This window comes from Lonchura striata, chromosome Z (assembly GCF_050655825.1).
Source record: "Lonchura striata isolate lonStrDom1 chromosome Z, ASM5065582v1, whole genome shotgun sequence".
Lineage (NCBI taxonomy): Eukaryota > Metazoa > Chordata > Aves > Passeriformes > Estrildidae > Lonchura > Lonchura striata.
In genome coordinates, this window is record NC_140740.1 from 11,366,170 (window position 1) to 11,379,269 (window position 13,100).

Consider the following 13,100-nt stretch of genomic DNA (forward strand, 5'->3'; position numbering starts at 1 on the left):
CAGCAATCCACAAACGTTAAAACCTTCTGAGTGCTATTTGACATGTATTTGAATTTTCTGTTTAACTTTGCAAACCCACTTCCTTTTTTAGGAGCAATTTTAATATTTCTTCCTGGGTATGATGAGGTAGTGAGCCTGAGGGACCGCATTGTTTTGGATGACAAGAGATTTGCTGATAATGCTCACAGGTAAAACCTTTAGTTACTGTGGCTTTTCATTGCTTCTTTTAAGGATCCTTAAAATGTCCCTTTTGTCTTGCATTAGATACCAAGTTTTCATGCTTCATTCAAGTATGCAGACTTTGGACCAGAAGAAAGTGCTTGAAAGTCCACCTTTTGGCATCTGCAAAATTGCAAGTATTAGAGGACTTTTTCCAATGCCACAATGACCTATTTTACCATTGCTTTTACAGTTATTATAGTTTTGATGGTTTTGGGTGTTTTCTTTGCAGATTCTTTCTACTAACATTGCAGAAACCAGCATAACAGTCAATGATGTGGTGTTTGTCATTGACTCAGGCAAGGTGAAAGAGGTAGGACTGCCTTAAATTTTCCTAGTGTGATTCTAAAACACACAAAACACACAGTGCATAAATTTTGGAGAACTTTTTTTTTTTTTATTTATTACTTTACAGTAAAGTGAAAAAAAGCTTTTACTAGCTGAGAGCTAGTGCCTGTCAGGCAACAGTCCTTTCTGAAAAGTTTCAACATGCGTTTGTTTTAAGACAAATACTGTAAGCTATCCATCTAAAAAAACCTTGAAAATCTTGAATTTCAAAAATTGTGGAGCATTAAGATACTAGAAAGGAGATACCCTCATTAATTCACTTGAAATTGAGAAGGTACCTTTGTGTCAGAAGCTGCTGTATATCTTACTCTTTCATACTTTTTAGAAAACTTCTGTTGGTAATCTAAATAACTAGTAACCTTTATTTCATGCACCCTATTGAGTTTTCAGTTTGTATTCCTTTCTTTGTTTTTCTAGAAGTCTTTTGATGCAGTGAGTTGTGCTACAGTGCTAAAAATGGGGTGGATTTCAAAAGCCAGTGCTATCCAGAGAAAAGGCAGGTAATAAATGCCTCATAGCAGTTTCCATTTTGCAGATATCCACAGTCCTTTATGTTTAGAATAAACCACACAACATAGTAATTGTTCCTGGCCTATTCCGGTGTTGTGTTGCATAGAGGCCAACACTGGTTCTCTGCAGACGAGTAGGCGTCAGCATGTATTTCCTTGGAATAATCTCCCAAGTTGTAGAAGAGTGATGCTCAGGCATTTCCCAAAGGTCTGGGTTGTTTTCCCCCCATTAATTTGTTCTCCTTCCTCTTTCTCCCACGTAGCACCTGCAGTCACAATGTCCAGTGGGGTGTTTTCACATCATGTCTATGGGCAGAGGACTGCCTATTTCACTTTCTCCAAGCTATCCATGACTTAACAGGCCATGATTATATTCTTCCCAGCACTGCGGGTGAGGGCTCAGAAGTTTATATAGCAACAAATGCCTGTTTAATCAATCATATTGGCATTAAGCTGCACGTATGCACATAGATGTATATGACTGAGAGAATTTGCTGTCCCTCATTCACTCATAAGTTACTTCATCTTTATTCTACCTTTTACTCCAAGCATCACTTCTTTTTAGGGGATGTGAGGGGAAGCAAGAAAGTTTGCAACTGGTTCCTTACAACCAAGGATGATTGAGATTTGGACTGGTCTTAGGTTAGCAAAAAACCCACAGCACTTTACATTAGAAAAGCCTTGTTTTTCTTTCTCCAGATTTCTCAGTGTTGGGTTAAAATTACAGTAAAAAATTGCCACACTCTCAAAAATAATTCATGATTAGAAAACTTTCACTTTGCGTGTGACTTAACAACACTTTCTTCATGGTAGTGTTTCTTCTTTTTCATTCTGAGTTTCGGTGTCTGTTTGTTGGCTTTTGGTTTTTTTTTTAGAAAGAAATCCTCATTTTCACAACTTCCCATATTTTATTTTCAAGGGCTGGGCGCTGTCAGCCTGGGGTCTGCTTTCGTCTCTTCAGCAGGCTCCGATTTCAGAATATGTTGGAATTTCAATCTCCAGAACTTCTAAGACTGCCACTTCAGGTGCATGTTCAGTTAGAAACTATAATTTTAAAAAATACAATGTCCTCAAACCATACCGTTAATTGCAACAAATCATGTGTTTGGCGGCTGATTCCAAATCTTGGTAATCTTTTTTTGTTCTGCCTTTTACCTTGCAGGAGATCTGTTTGTTCACAAAAATTCTGGCTCCAATTAATTGTCCAGTTGTAGACTTTCTTATGAAAGCTCCTGATCCTCCGCCTGCTGTAACTGTGAGAAATGCTGTGCATATGCTTAAGGTCAGAAAAGGAATAGGTTTAGATGGTAATTGTGTTTGATCCCAAATTTGTGGTGTAGCAGTTTACTGACTTCAGTTTGTACTGAAGCTGTTTTTAATTACTTAAGGATGTTTTGAAGTTTTGCTTATTGTCTGTTTTCATTTTGTGTGTGGGGATGTGTTTTTCCATGTCAAGGGAAGAGAGTGCTTCAAAGTCTTGTCTCTGTTAATAGTTTGACTTGCTTCTTTAGAGTTTGGAAACAAGTCTAGTTAATGTCCATTATTCACATCCTTTTTGCTTTCACTGTAAATTGATTTTGTCCACTGTACCCATCCCCCTCTCCTTTATTTGTTTGTTTGTTTGCTTGTTTATGAACAGACCATAGATGCCATGGACCCTTGGGAAGATCTCACTGAGCTTGGTTATCAGCTGACTGAATTACCTGTAGAGCCACACCTCGGTAAAATGGTGTTGTATGCTGTAGTTCTGAAGTGCCTGGATCCTGTTCTGACCATTGCCTGTGCTCTTGCCTGCCAAGACCCTTTTGTGCTGCCCACGCTGGCCTCCCAAAAGCGTGCAGCCGTGCTGTGCAGGAAGCGTTTTGCGGCCGGGACGTTCAGTGACCACATGGCCCTGCTCAGGGCTTTCCAGGTAGTCTTTCATTTCAGAGAGTACTAATCACAGCACATCACCCAAGCAAAATGCAGATGTACCAGTTGGATGTAGAGTGGCAGACTGTTTCTTTTTGCCTAGTGCCTTTCCTGTGTATTGGACTCATAAATTTGTGAGGGAGCCCTTTTTGTAGTATGTTTTGTTTCAAACCCTAGAAAATTTTGAATGTTTCAACAATGTGCCTCTTTGCATCCTACTACACTGAACTTTGAATCATGATCTTAATGTAATGATCTTTATTTATTGTTTTAACTTGACATAATCATCACTGGAGTGAGCACGTAAAGAGAATCTAATTCATGAACAGAAAAAATAATCTGGTTTGATACATTAACTTTTAGAGTGGGTTTTGCATTCATTTTATTGACATAAATGTAATCTTTAAAGAAAGTGAAGTTTTTAGTTTAAGTCCTTCAAATTAATAGGCAAATGTAAAAACATTTTCAGGCATGGCAGAAGGCACGCAGTGACGGATGGGAGAGAGCCTTCTGTGAAAAGAACTTCCTATCCCAAGCCACAATGGAAATCATTGCAGGAATGAGAACACAGGTGCTTGGCCAGCTTAGAGCCTCAGGTAGAGAAGTTGGAAACCATTTTAACATTGTTTTAAAGTCAAGCATATAGAAATTGTAACAAAAATCGTGTTCACTGGTGTAATTTTCCTTAATTTGAAATACACCGTCATGCACACACTCATGCAGGGTATGGTGCAGATGAGGAATTGTGGCTGATCTAACTGAAAGCACCCTCATCTCCACATGCCACTGCATTTCATGTTTTAATGAATTATTCCCATAGGAAATGTCTTTATATTGTAGAAAATAGTGGTATTCTGTGTCAGTATGAAACCCCTTATCAGGCAGGATTTCAGTGTAATGGTTTCTTCTTGGTGCTGTTAAGGTTGGCAGTGGTGAAAAATGCAACAAAGAAGTCATTTATTTCACCTTTAGTTTCTGACTCCTTTTGAGAGGCAAACACAAGGTAACATGGCACTGTTTTGTCTCTTTCATTTGTCAGGTTTTGTGAGAGCCAGAGGAGGAGCTGATATTAGAGATGTTAATACTAACTCTGAGAACTGGGCTGTAATTAAAGGTGCCTTAGTGGCCGGGATGTATCCCAATCTTGTGCATGTAGACAGAGACAGCCTGGTGTTGACGGAACCAAAGGAGAAGAAAGTGCGATTTCATCCTACCTCTGTTCTTGGTCAGTCTCGGTATAAAAAGGTAAAGACACTTGGAATTCATAGTTCAAAAAAAAGGGCACTAAAAGCTGTCACGTGTTTTAGAAATGTCTTTTCCTATTTGTCAGTACTTCAAAAGCAGTATAGGCATTTAACACTACAGCTTTAGAAAATACTGTTCTACCCAGCTGATAGAATTGGAGTTGATTCATTTTTCCATCCTTTCAATTAGTCCTTTCTCTAGATGGAACAAGGCAAAAAGGCAAAAAAACTGCCCTGCTATAAAATTGTTTTAAAGATATAATGATCCCTATTCTTAAAAGCAAGTTTTTCTCTGATACTTTTTTTTAACATTTCTTTTTAAAGCAGCATATTTTGTTTTATCATGGTAGGATAATTGATGAATCTGATTGAATTCTCTCACACTTTTTTATGTGCATGTATATTTTTATATGTATATAATTGTAGATGTATTTAATTCTCAAAATATAGAATCAGAGAATGGTTTGGGTTGGAAGGGACCTTAAAGCTTATCTCATTCCAACCCCGGCCACGGGCAGGGACGCCTTCCACTAGTCCAGGTTGCTCAGAGCCCCACCCAGCCTGGCCTTGGGCACTTCCAGGTTGAGGCATCCACAGTGTCTCCGGATAAAATGAGAAATACATTCAAATTTACATTAATTACAGTTACCTGCTCTTGCACAGATTGCCCCAGCAAATGGACAAGCTGCAGCCATCCAGGCCCTCCCCACAGACTGGCTTATATATGATGAAATGACGAGAGCTCACAAGACAGCAAACATCAGGTGCTGCTCTGTTGTGACACCTGTCACCGTGGCCCTCTTCTGTGGACCAGCCAGACTACCAAGTAATGCCTTGCAGGCATCTTCATCCTTTCGAGGTACACTGGAGTCTGGATTTGGGATGTTCCCGTTGGTATACATCAGCGTGTGACATGCAGAGCTTATTTTTCAGTAATATGTTATACATGTATTGTCTGATTCTGGAAACAGCGCCTGTTATAATTCCTGTAGCTATTCAGGAAGAGTTTGTTGGTTCTGTAACAAATCTCTTCATTTTGGGATTCCTTACCTATTCAAGTCCATAAATTACACAGTTGTAGGGTCTCAGAAACTGCAGTATAGTTTGTAAGGAAAGAATGCAGCCACAATGTCTAATGAGAACTGTAGTACTGGTACTGAGAAATGTAGTATGCATGTTCTTTTTCTACAGACTACTTAATTTGATACATTGAACCAGATGATTCAAACAGAATAATTTAGAAACAATCAGTATGGCAAACAAGTCATGTTGCTTCTGGCTAACACATACATTTTCAAGATATGTTCTACTGATAATTTTTAATTTCAGTTAACTGTACTATTAACTGTAAGTAATAGGGAATATATATACATTTCCTTCTTCTCATTTAAATTAAGTCCTATTTGAATGGAAGCAAAAATAACTGCTTCTAGCTGTCATAGTTTGAATCAAACTAAAAGTCCAACTTATTTCTAAAGCTTTCCTGTCTTGCTTTTAAACTGTGAACCTTAGAGTAGTGCTCATGCTGACTGAATTGCACTTAAGAAAAAGAAAGAATCCTAATTAATAGCCATATATATTTTTTTTTTCTTACTAGGTCTTTAACTCTGCTGTTTTACTAGGAAATAGAGGCACGTGTGATTTTGCAAACAGCTTTAGGCAAAAGTTGTATAGTGGCCTGTGAATACTGGTGAAGGTACATGAGTTGGGTCACATCGTATCAATCCAGGTTTTTACATAGTAGGACCTTCAGCAGGTGTAGGACCTTCAGCAGGTCTGGCTACTTGATTGCTGCTATCTGGAGCAAAGACTTTGCAGTGTATTTGCAGAAAAGAAGAGGTAGTTTTACAAATGTTTACATTTAAAGTCAATTTTAGAAGGAAAAATATTGCTGGTAATACAGTAGTACGCGGGTTTTTGTATAGAAATAATAGTAGAAAAAAATGGAAATTCTAATGAACCTTTTTGTCTTTAATTCAGGGGGAGGGGTATCTAATGATAGCAGCGACAGTGAGATGGAGGACAGGACATCTGCTGATCTGGCACTGCTGAAGCTGGATGAATGGCTCCATCTCAAACTGGACCCTGAAGTAAGTAAGAAATTACTCCTGGGTTTGCTTCATGTAGAGGAATTGTAAAAAGATGTGAAAAGGTTTTTGTAACATTTGAATAGCCAAGAATTTTCTCCAAGAATGTCATGGTCCATTTGGGTCTCTCGAACTAGGTACTCTGTGATTTAACCTTTACTTCACAAGCTCATTAAGAATTAAACGGCTTCAATCCCCTTTGGCACAGAGTTGTCTGTTGCATGAATTTGTGTATTCAAAATCCAAGTTGCAGTGTTTGATCACCTGTCACCCATACCTTTCTCTTCTTTTACCTGTCAGCAGAAAGAAAGAGAATAGTCACCTAAGTCAACAGTGAGAGTGCTCATCCCTCTTCCTCCATATTGGTGTGGGTGTCCTGTCTCTCACAAAAGGGAGTAGGAAAGCCTCAGCAATCCAGATGCTGTTGGGTCTGTTTCAAAAACTTTCTGGGCAATATGATGTTTTATATCTGAGCTTGGCAGTTTTGTCCCTTTCCACAAGTCAGCAGATTCTGAAGAGACTGGCAGACTAAAAATGATGGGTGTACAAGGGACAGCAAGCTGCAGGTGACAGTGACAGCATAAGGGCCCTTCTGCTCCTTCTGGCCTCCTGTCCTGCCTGCATGGTGCTCCATCAGGCCATAGCACAAGCTGGGATAAGCCAAAATCTGAACCAGAGCTGAGAGAACAGTCACATTGGCATATTGTGTTCTTCTTTCTCTGAGAGGATAACCAAAATCGGATCAAAAAAGGAGCACCTGAAGCTGAAGTTGCTGAGAGAAAGTTGCTGTCAGATTTTGGAAGGATAAATTTCAAATCCTCTTTGAAATAGAAGTCTTTATGTCATTGAGGAGCTGTGGCTGTGGTAGGAGGCAGTTTATGGGTCATGAAACACACAACTTTACTAACTCTAATAATAATACTCTCTCTCCTAGTCACGTCCAGAAGAGTGATTTTTTTAAAATTTATTGTAATGGAAGCATTTTTGGTAGCAGAATTAGACAATAGTCGTCTGAATTTAGTCATTACATTTGACCAGGTGTCTATGTAAGAAAAATATCACTTAGAACTCTTTTCCATCAACTGTGACTGAAGAGTACATGAGTAGAGACTGACTTGCAAGGAAGGGCATAAAGCATGAAAAAACTGGGTTTTCTTGAAAGAAAAGAAGGAAAAAAAAAAAGTCTGTGGAATTACAATACAAAGCTAAGTTTAGTACAGAGCTAAATGAAATGTTTCCAAAATGACCTTGTACCCAAGGAAAAGAAAGCAAATTAACATCTTAGTTTAAATATGGATTATTCCCCTTCCCCAAGACCTTAGTCTTGCCTTTAATTGTGGGCCCTGTTTATATTAGAATGCCAGGTGCTGCCTGATAGGGAAAAGACAGGGTTCTCTTGCCTGTGTGATCTAATTTTCATCAGTATTTAACAGGATTGGAATTTATTACAGGCTGCTGGTATGCTGCTGCAACTCAGGCAGAAGTGGCACAGCTTGTTTCTGCGTCGTATGCGAGCTCCTTCTAAGCTGCGGTCTCAGGTTGATGAAACAACTGTAAGAGCAATTACAGCTGTTCTGAGTGCTGAAGAACAGTCTGCAGGTCTGCAGCAGCCTTCAGGAATTGGCCAGAGACCAAGGCCTGTGACTTGTGAAGAACTTCCTTTGGCACCTACATGGAAGTCAACCAGCAGCAGAAAAAGCTCAACAGAAACAGAATTGTCTGACTCCTCTCATGCTGAAAAGTAAGATGTTGAGGTCTTCTCCTCACTGTAGGTTGCAGTTTATGTATACAAGTATCACTAAAGTTTCTGCTAGTAATAGGAGGTGGAAACAGCGGAAGTACAGTGGGAAGGTGTTCTACTGTTGTATGCTGCATTGTAATCCCAAAGAGAAGTATTTCATACCTGGGGCTGCTGTTTGAGAGAGCAGTCAGGAATATTGTCCATGAATTGTGATGTTTGAGAAGTAGCAGAAGAAGTTTAACAGTAGCATTAAAAAGCAATGAAGGGTCAGTATGAGTTTTTAGTTAGGCTTTAATAGATTTTGTAGTTGCTGTAATACATGTGGTCATGCAGTAGGCTGACAGGTCGATGTAAATTGTTCAGTGACTGCTTGTGAAACTCAAGGTATGTCCTCTGTAGGGCTTCAGTGAAATCTACTTCTCCTGCACTCCACCAGCCAAAGAAGTACAAAGAAAAAGACATTTTGCTCTCCAGACAATCCTCAGATGATAGATCAGCTCAGTCCTCAGTGAAGCCTGCAGACAGCAGTAGCTATTCCAGCCCCTGTGCTACTCCTTCTTCTCCAGTGTCTGGAAAGGTAGAGTTCTCTAACATACCACCCTGCTCTTCCAAAGTAATAGAATTTCTTGCTGATACCATTCTGCAGTTAGGTATTTTACTGATAAATTAGGAACCTAACGGAGCTTTTCATTTGTAACACTGCATAATACTTTCTTCTGGAATTTAAAAATCTAGACTAAATATCCTTGTTTCACTAGTTTAATACAGCAAAAATAATTTGTGGACTGCTGAGGTAAAGCTATCCAAAGTAGAAAAAATGAGATTTAAAAAAAACCCCAAACTTGTTCTAATAAACATGTATAAGTTTTTTTCAACTAAATGAGTATATTATATACACACTTCTGAAGTTTTTGGATTCTGCCTTTCTCTGCATCCATAATAGATTTTCAATATCAATACTGATTCGGTCTTACCTGCCTTACTAGGACTGATTTTTGTGATGGTTATTTTAACAAAGCACACATTTTTTAATGAGATTACTGTGACAGTTGTCCCTGTATACTTGAATAGTAGACTGCAGTAATAATAAGGAGATCATTCAGAGGAAAATTCATGGACTCATTGGAGGATGTAGTAATTCCTCTTGAATCTTTCAGCTTTTAAATTAAGACAGCGTAAAAGGAAGAAAACATGTTTCCTGAATATAGAAATGCGAGTAGTGTGCTGTAGGCTACACTCTAGGATGATTAATTTTGGTGTCATCTCAAGGTCTGTCAGACTTTAACCAATTCTAATTAATCACTAGGCTTTTTAATCCTATTCTGCTCTACTTGTTTCCTGCCCCTCATGGATGAATTACTGTGGAAGGGGCTAACAGCAGGCCTGTTAGCTGAAGGAGCGAAAAGAAGCTGAGAGGCAAGAAGAAGCTGATCAAGAGCTCTCTCCAAGGCTGCTACCAAGGAGGCTGAGAGAAGAGAAGAACTGGAGAAAGATAAGGAGAGAACTGCAGCCAGATAAAGCATTTTTAGAAAGTTAACTAAAGTCATGTTACTGTTCACCAGTGGTGTTATGTTGATTTTTTGTGGCCCATAGTTGGGGTAGAAGAAGTATAAACAACTAGAAAGTTTATAAAAGGTCAGCCATGTTCGGTAATAAAGAGTTGCCATCTGAGACCGCCTGTGGTCTGTGCTTTGTGTGGCGACCGCCTCACGATGCAGTGTATATACCAGTGACAGCTGGTGCCCACCGCGTGGAGCAGCAGCCTGAGCAGCGTGGTCGGTCTGGAGCCACGCGGGGTCCCAGCGACTGGCAGCCCTGACCCGCTGGGGAGTGGCGGGGGAGGCGGCGCTGGTGCAGCTGAGAGTGGCGGGTGGAAGCCACAGGCAAGTCCAGACCTGATTTTCTCCTATCAAGACACCTGGAAGCAGGTGGGGCACCAACTAGTGATAATGGGAGATAAATCTAAAGAGGAAGAGACTGTTTTGGCTACATAGAAAGCTTTGTTAAGAAATAAGGGAATTACTACTTCAGACTATGCCCTTTGTAGTATATTGCTGTGGGCTAGATCATAGGATTTTGCCACTGATCCTGACACAGCATTTAGTGTTAAAAGTTGGAAAAAAGTCAGGGACAAGCTGTGGAAAGTCATCTGAGCAGGAAATAAAACTATTGTCAATCTAGTTGATACTTGGAGATCGCCTTTTGAGGCATTAAAGGAATGGAAAACAGCGGGAACAAGCAGAGTACAACGTGGATGAAGATTTGGGGTTGATAAAGGAGTCTGATGGGAGGGATGAGTCAGATGGGGCTTTTGATGGGGGACTTGTTGAATACATCCTTGAAGAAGATGCAGGTGCCCATGGAAGTTACCAGGCAGGCTAGCAAAGCTTCCAGGAAAGTTGCCAGAGCTTCTGGGCTGAATGCTGAAACTTTTGGGAACACTGCTAAGGCTTCCAGGCAGACTGACAGAGTATCTCCTTCTCAGACTCCTAAGCCTCTTTATCTCACCTGCACAGCAGCTTTCAGCGCTGCCTCTATACACTGCACCACTGCGCCAGTTAGCTGAAATGTCTTTGGCAGAGAGACAAACCCAGCTGTCTGCCCCCTGCTCCCCTCTGACGCTGTTGAGGCAGCATGGGAATGAATAGACTTTTTCAGAAGGCTGAGACTATAACTGATTTATTTCAAAATACATCGCTCTTTTATACAGAGCTTTGTGCAGACCAACTCTATTGGTTCTGAAGTGAAAACATCACACCCTATTGCTGTGCAGTGGATGACATACAGTAGTAAAACCTAATTATAAACAATGTTAACAACAAGAGAGATAAAGAACTTATTTACATTCTTTCTCAACACTTTCTCAAGCTTCTACCTGGTTAGAAATTTATGGTTTTTCTTTGAATCTAAGACCTACACCCCTCCACTCTAGCCCAGCCATTTGCCCCCTGCCCCCCTCTGAGCTGCATGAACAGTTTGCAAGGTCGTATCCTCCACTGCCGGACAGTGACAGCAAATCAAGTGAAGAGTCACCCGCAGTAACACCTGAGGTGGGGCAGGGAACTGTTGGCAGTTCAGCTTCTAATAAATCTAGCCCTACTGCCCCATGGACTTTGCCTCCGTGTCAAGTAACTGTGCTTCCATGACAGTCTCAGAAGTTTTGGGAATTTGTTAGGAAGAAAGCAGCTGAATAAAAAAATTGGGACCTAATAGAAAGATTTGGTGCCCCAAAAGTAGCTCAGGAGGAGAGAATTAAGGCAAGTGTTGCCTGTGATAATCCTATGGCTTTTCCAGTTTTTAAAGCAGTTCCTGGAACAGGGCAGGATGACAGTCATCATGTCTTTGCCTGGAAGGTTGTGCAAGATCTCCAATTGAAAGTGGCTCAGTTTGGTATTAATTCCTCAGAGGTAATGCAATTAATACATGTAATTAATGCAGTATGCTTGTACCTTATGACATCATGCATCTTGCTACAGTTTTATTCCAACCAGTACAGTATGGTGTGTTTCAAGAAACTTGGAGGTGAGTGGCTGAGCACACAGCTTTAACAAATATGCAGCTGCCTCAACACGACTCGTCATGCTGTGGGTGTTGATGCCTTATTGGGCACTGGGCCTTTTGCTAACCCAGATTTACAGGCAAGGTGAGATCCTTCAATTTTGACACAAGCTCAGCAAATAGGCATGAGTGCTTTAATTAAAACAATGGAAATGGCAGCTCCAAAACAGAGATATGTTACGATACAACAAGGGATGAGAGAACCATTTTTGCAGTTTGTGGAACAGCTTGCTGCAGCTATTGAAAAACAGGTAGATAATGAACCTTTGTGACATAGATTGTGTATACAATTGGTGAAAGAAAGTGCAAACCCAGACTGCAGAACGATTATTGACACCTTACCTGGGGAGCCCACATTGTCTGAAATGGTTACTGCTTGCTCAAAAGTTGGTTCAGTAGAGCATAAATAGGCAGCTCTTGCTGCAGTTCTAAGACCACCACCGAAATGCTGTAATTGTGGACAGCAAGGGCATGTAAAGGCACAGTGTAATACCCAGAAAATAACATCTAAGTCAAATGCAAGCAGCAATGTTATGTGCAATCATTGTGCTAAATTTGGGCACTGTGTAAGAGTAAGTATCATGCAAATGGTCAGCTGTTGCAGGGAAATGGGAAGAAGAACACAAAGGGGTGTGTGGGGACACAAATAACCTGACGACCATTAACATCAATTATGGGCCTTCCCGGCACTACAAAGCTACCCATTTGCAAACAGTATTCAGGAGCAACAAGTGGGTCCACAGGGATTGATGTACCCACCACTGACACAGTAACTATTTTGACAAATCTGCAAAGTGCCCCATGACACCTATGGCCCAATAGGATGTGGATTGAGTGCATTTCTGACAGGGGTATCAAGTACTACACTTAAATGTATTCATGTGCACTTAGGACTTGTTGATTTTTTAGGACAGAGTCATGCTATGATATGAATTGATGAGTGCCCTATTACTATTCAGAAAGGAACTTGCATCACTCAGCTTGTAGCCTTTGTGAGCTTTGTTCCCAATACGGTAAGTACCTCAAGTGTTCCGGACTGAGAAAATAACGGAGAACCATCCAGAAAAGACATGCATCCTCACAGCCAGTGGATATCATCCAGGGACCGTATCGGTAACAGGTTTGATTGACACTGGAGCAGATGTTACAATACTCTCGTGACTGTGTTGGCCTCAATCGTGGCCTCTCACTCGTGCAAGTTTTGGACTGATGGGGTTGGGTGGTTCTACAACAGGTGGCTTGTCAGCCATTGTAATTAATGTGGAACATCCTGATGGCCAACAAGCTAACATCAGACCCTCAGAATTACTGTGATTTTTAATTACTATTATTACAGAATTGCTATGGATTTTTAATAGGAGCCACTGTGATGCAGGGTGGTGAATGTCCAGTTGTAGCCTTGACATGGTTAACAGATAAACCTGTCTGCGTTGATCAGTGGCCCCTTACTACTGAAACGCTTACTGCCCTGCAAGGATTAGTC

The 13,100-nt window shown here is 40.6% G+C and overlaps 1 protein-coding gene and 1 pseudogene across 1 annotated transcript; both read left to right on the forward strand.

The window, feature by feature from the left end:
- Positions 1-1,440: 1,440 nt before the first annotated feature.
- On the forward strand, positions 1,441-9,003 carry LOC144248356 (3'-5' RNA helicase YTHDC2-like). The gene is made up of 9 exons (XM_085567962.1): positions 1,441-1,467; positions 2,239-2,358; positions 2,716-2,988; positions 3,457-3,583; positions 4,027-4,232; positions 4,895-5,090; positions 6,212-6,321; positions 7,770-8,059; positions 8,459-9,003. The coding sequence occupies exons 1-9, from the start codon at positions 1,441-1,443 to the stop codon at positions 8,727-8,729; spliced, it is 1,620 nt and encodes a 539-aa protein (XP_085424088.1). The 3' UTR covers positions 8,730-9,003.
- A 698-nt stretch (positions 9,004-9,701) lies between these two features.
- Positions 9,702-12,778, forward strand: LOC146763631 (uncharacterized; annotated as a pseudogene).
- Positions 12,779-13,100: the final 322 nt, after the last annotated feature.

Bases quoted from the DNA above. Each gene is read 5' to 3' on its own strand.
- LOC144248356 (XM_085567962.1), top strand. From the start codon at position 1,441: ATGATTATATTCTTCCCAGCACTGCGG. The intron at 6,322-7,769 runs GTAAGTAAGAAA...AATTTATTACAG, and splicing joins ATCTCAAACTGGACCCTGAA to GCTGCTGGTATGCTGCTGCA. The intron at 8,060-8,458 runs GTAAGATGTTGA...TGTCCTCTGTAG, and splicing joins GACTCCTCTCATGCTGAAAA to GGCTTCAGTGAAATCTACTT.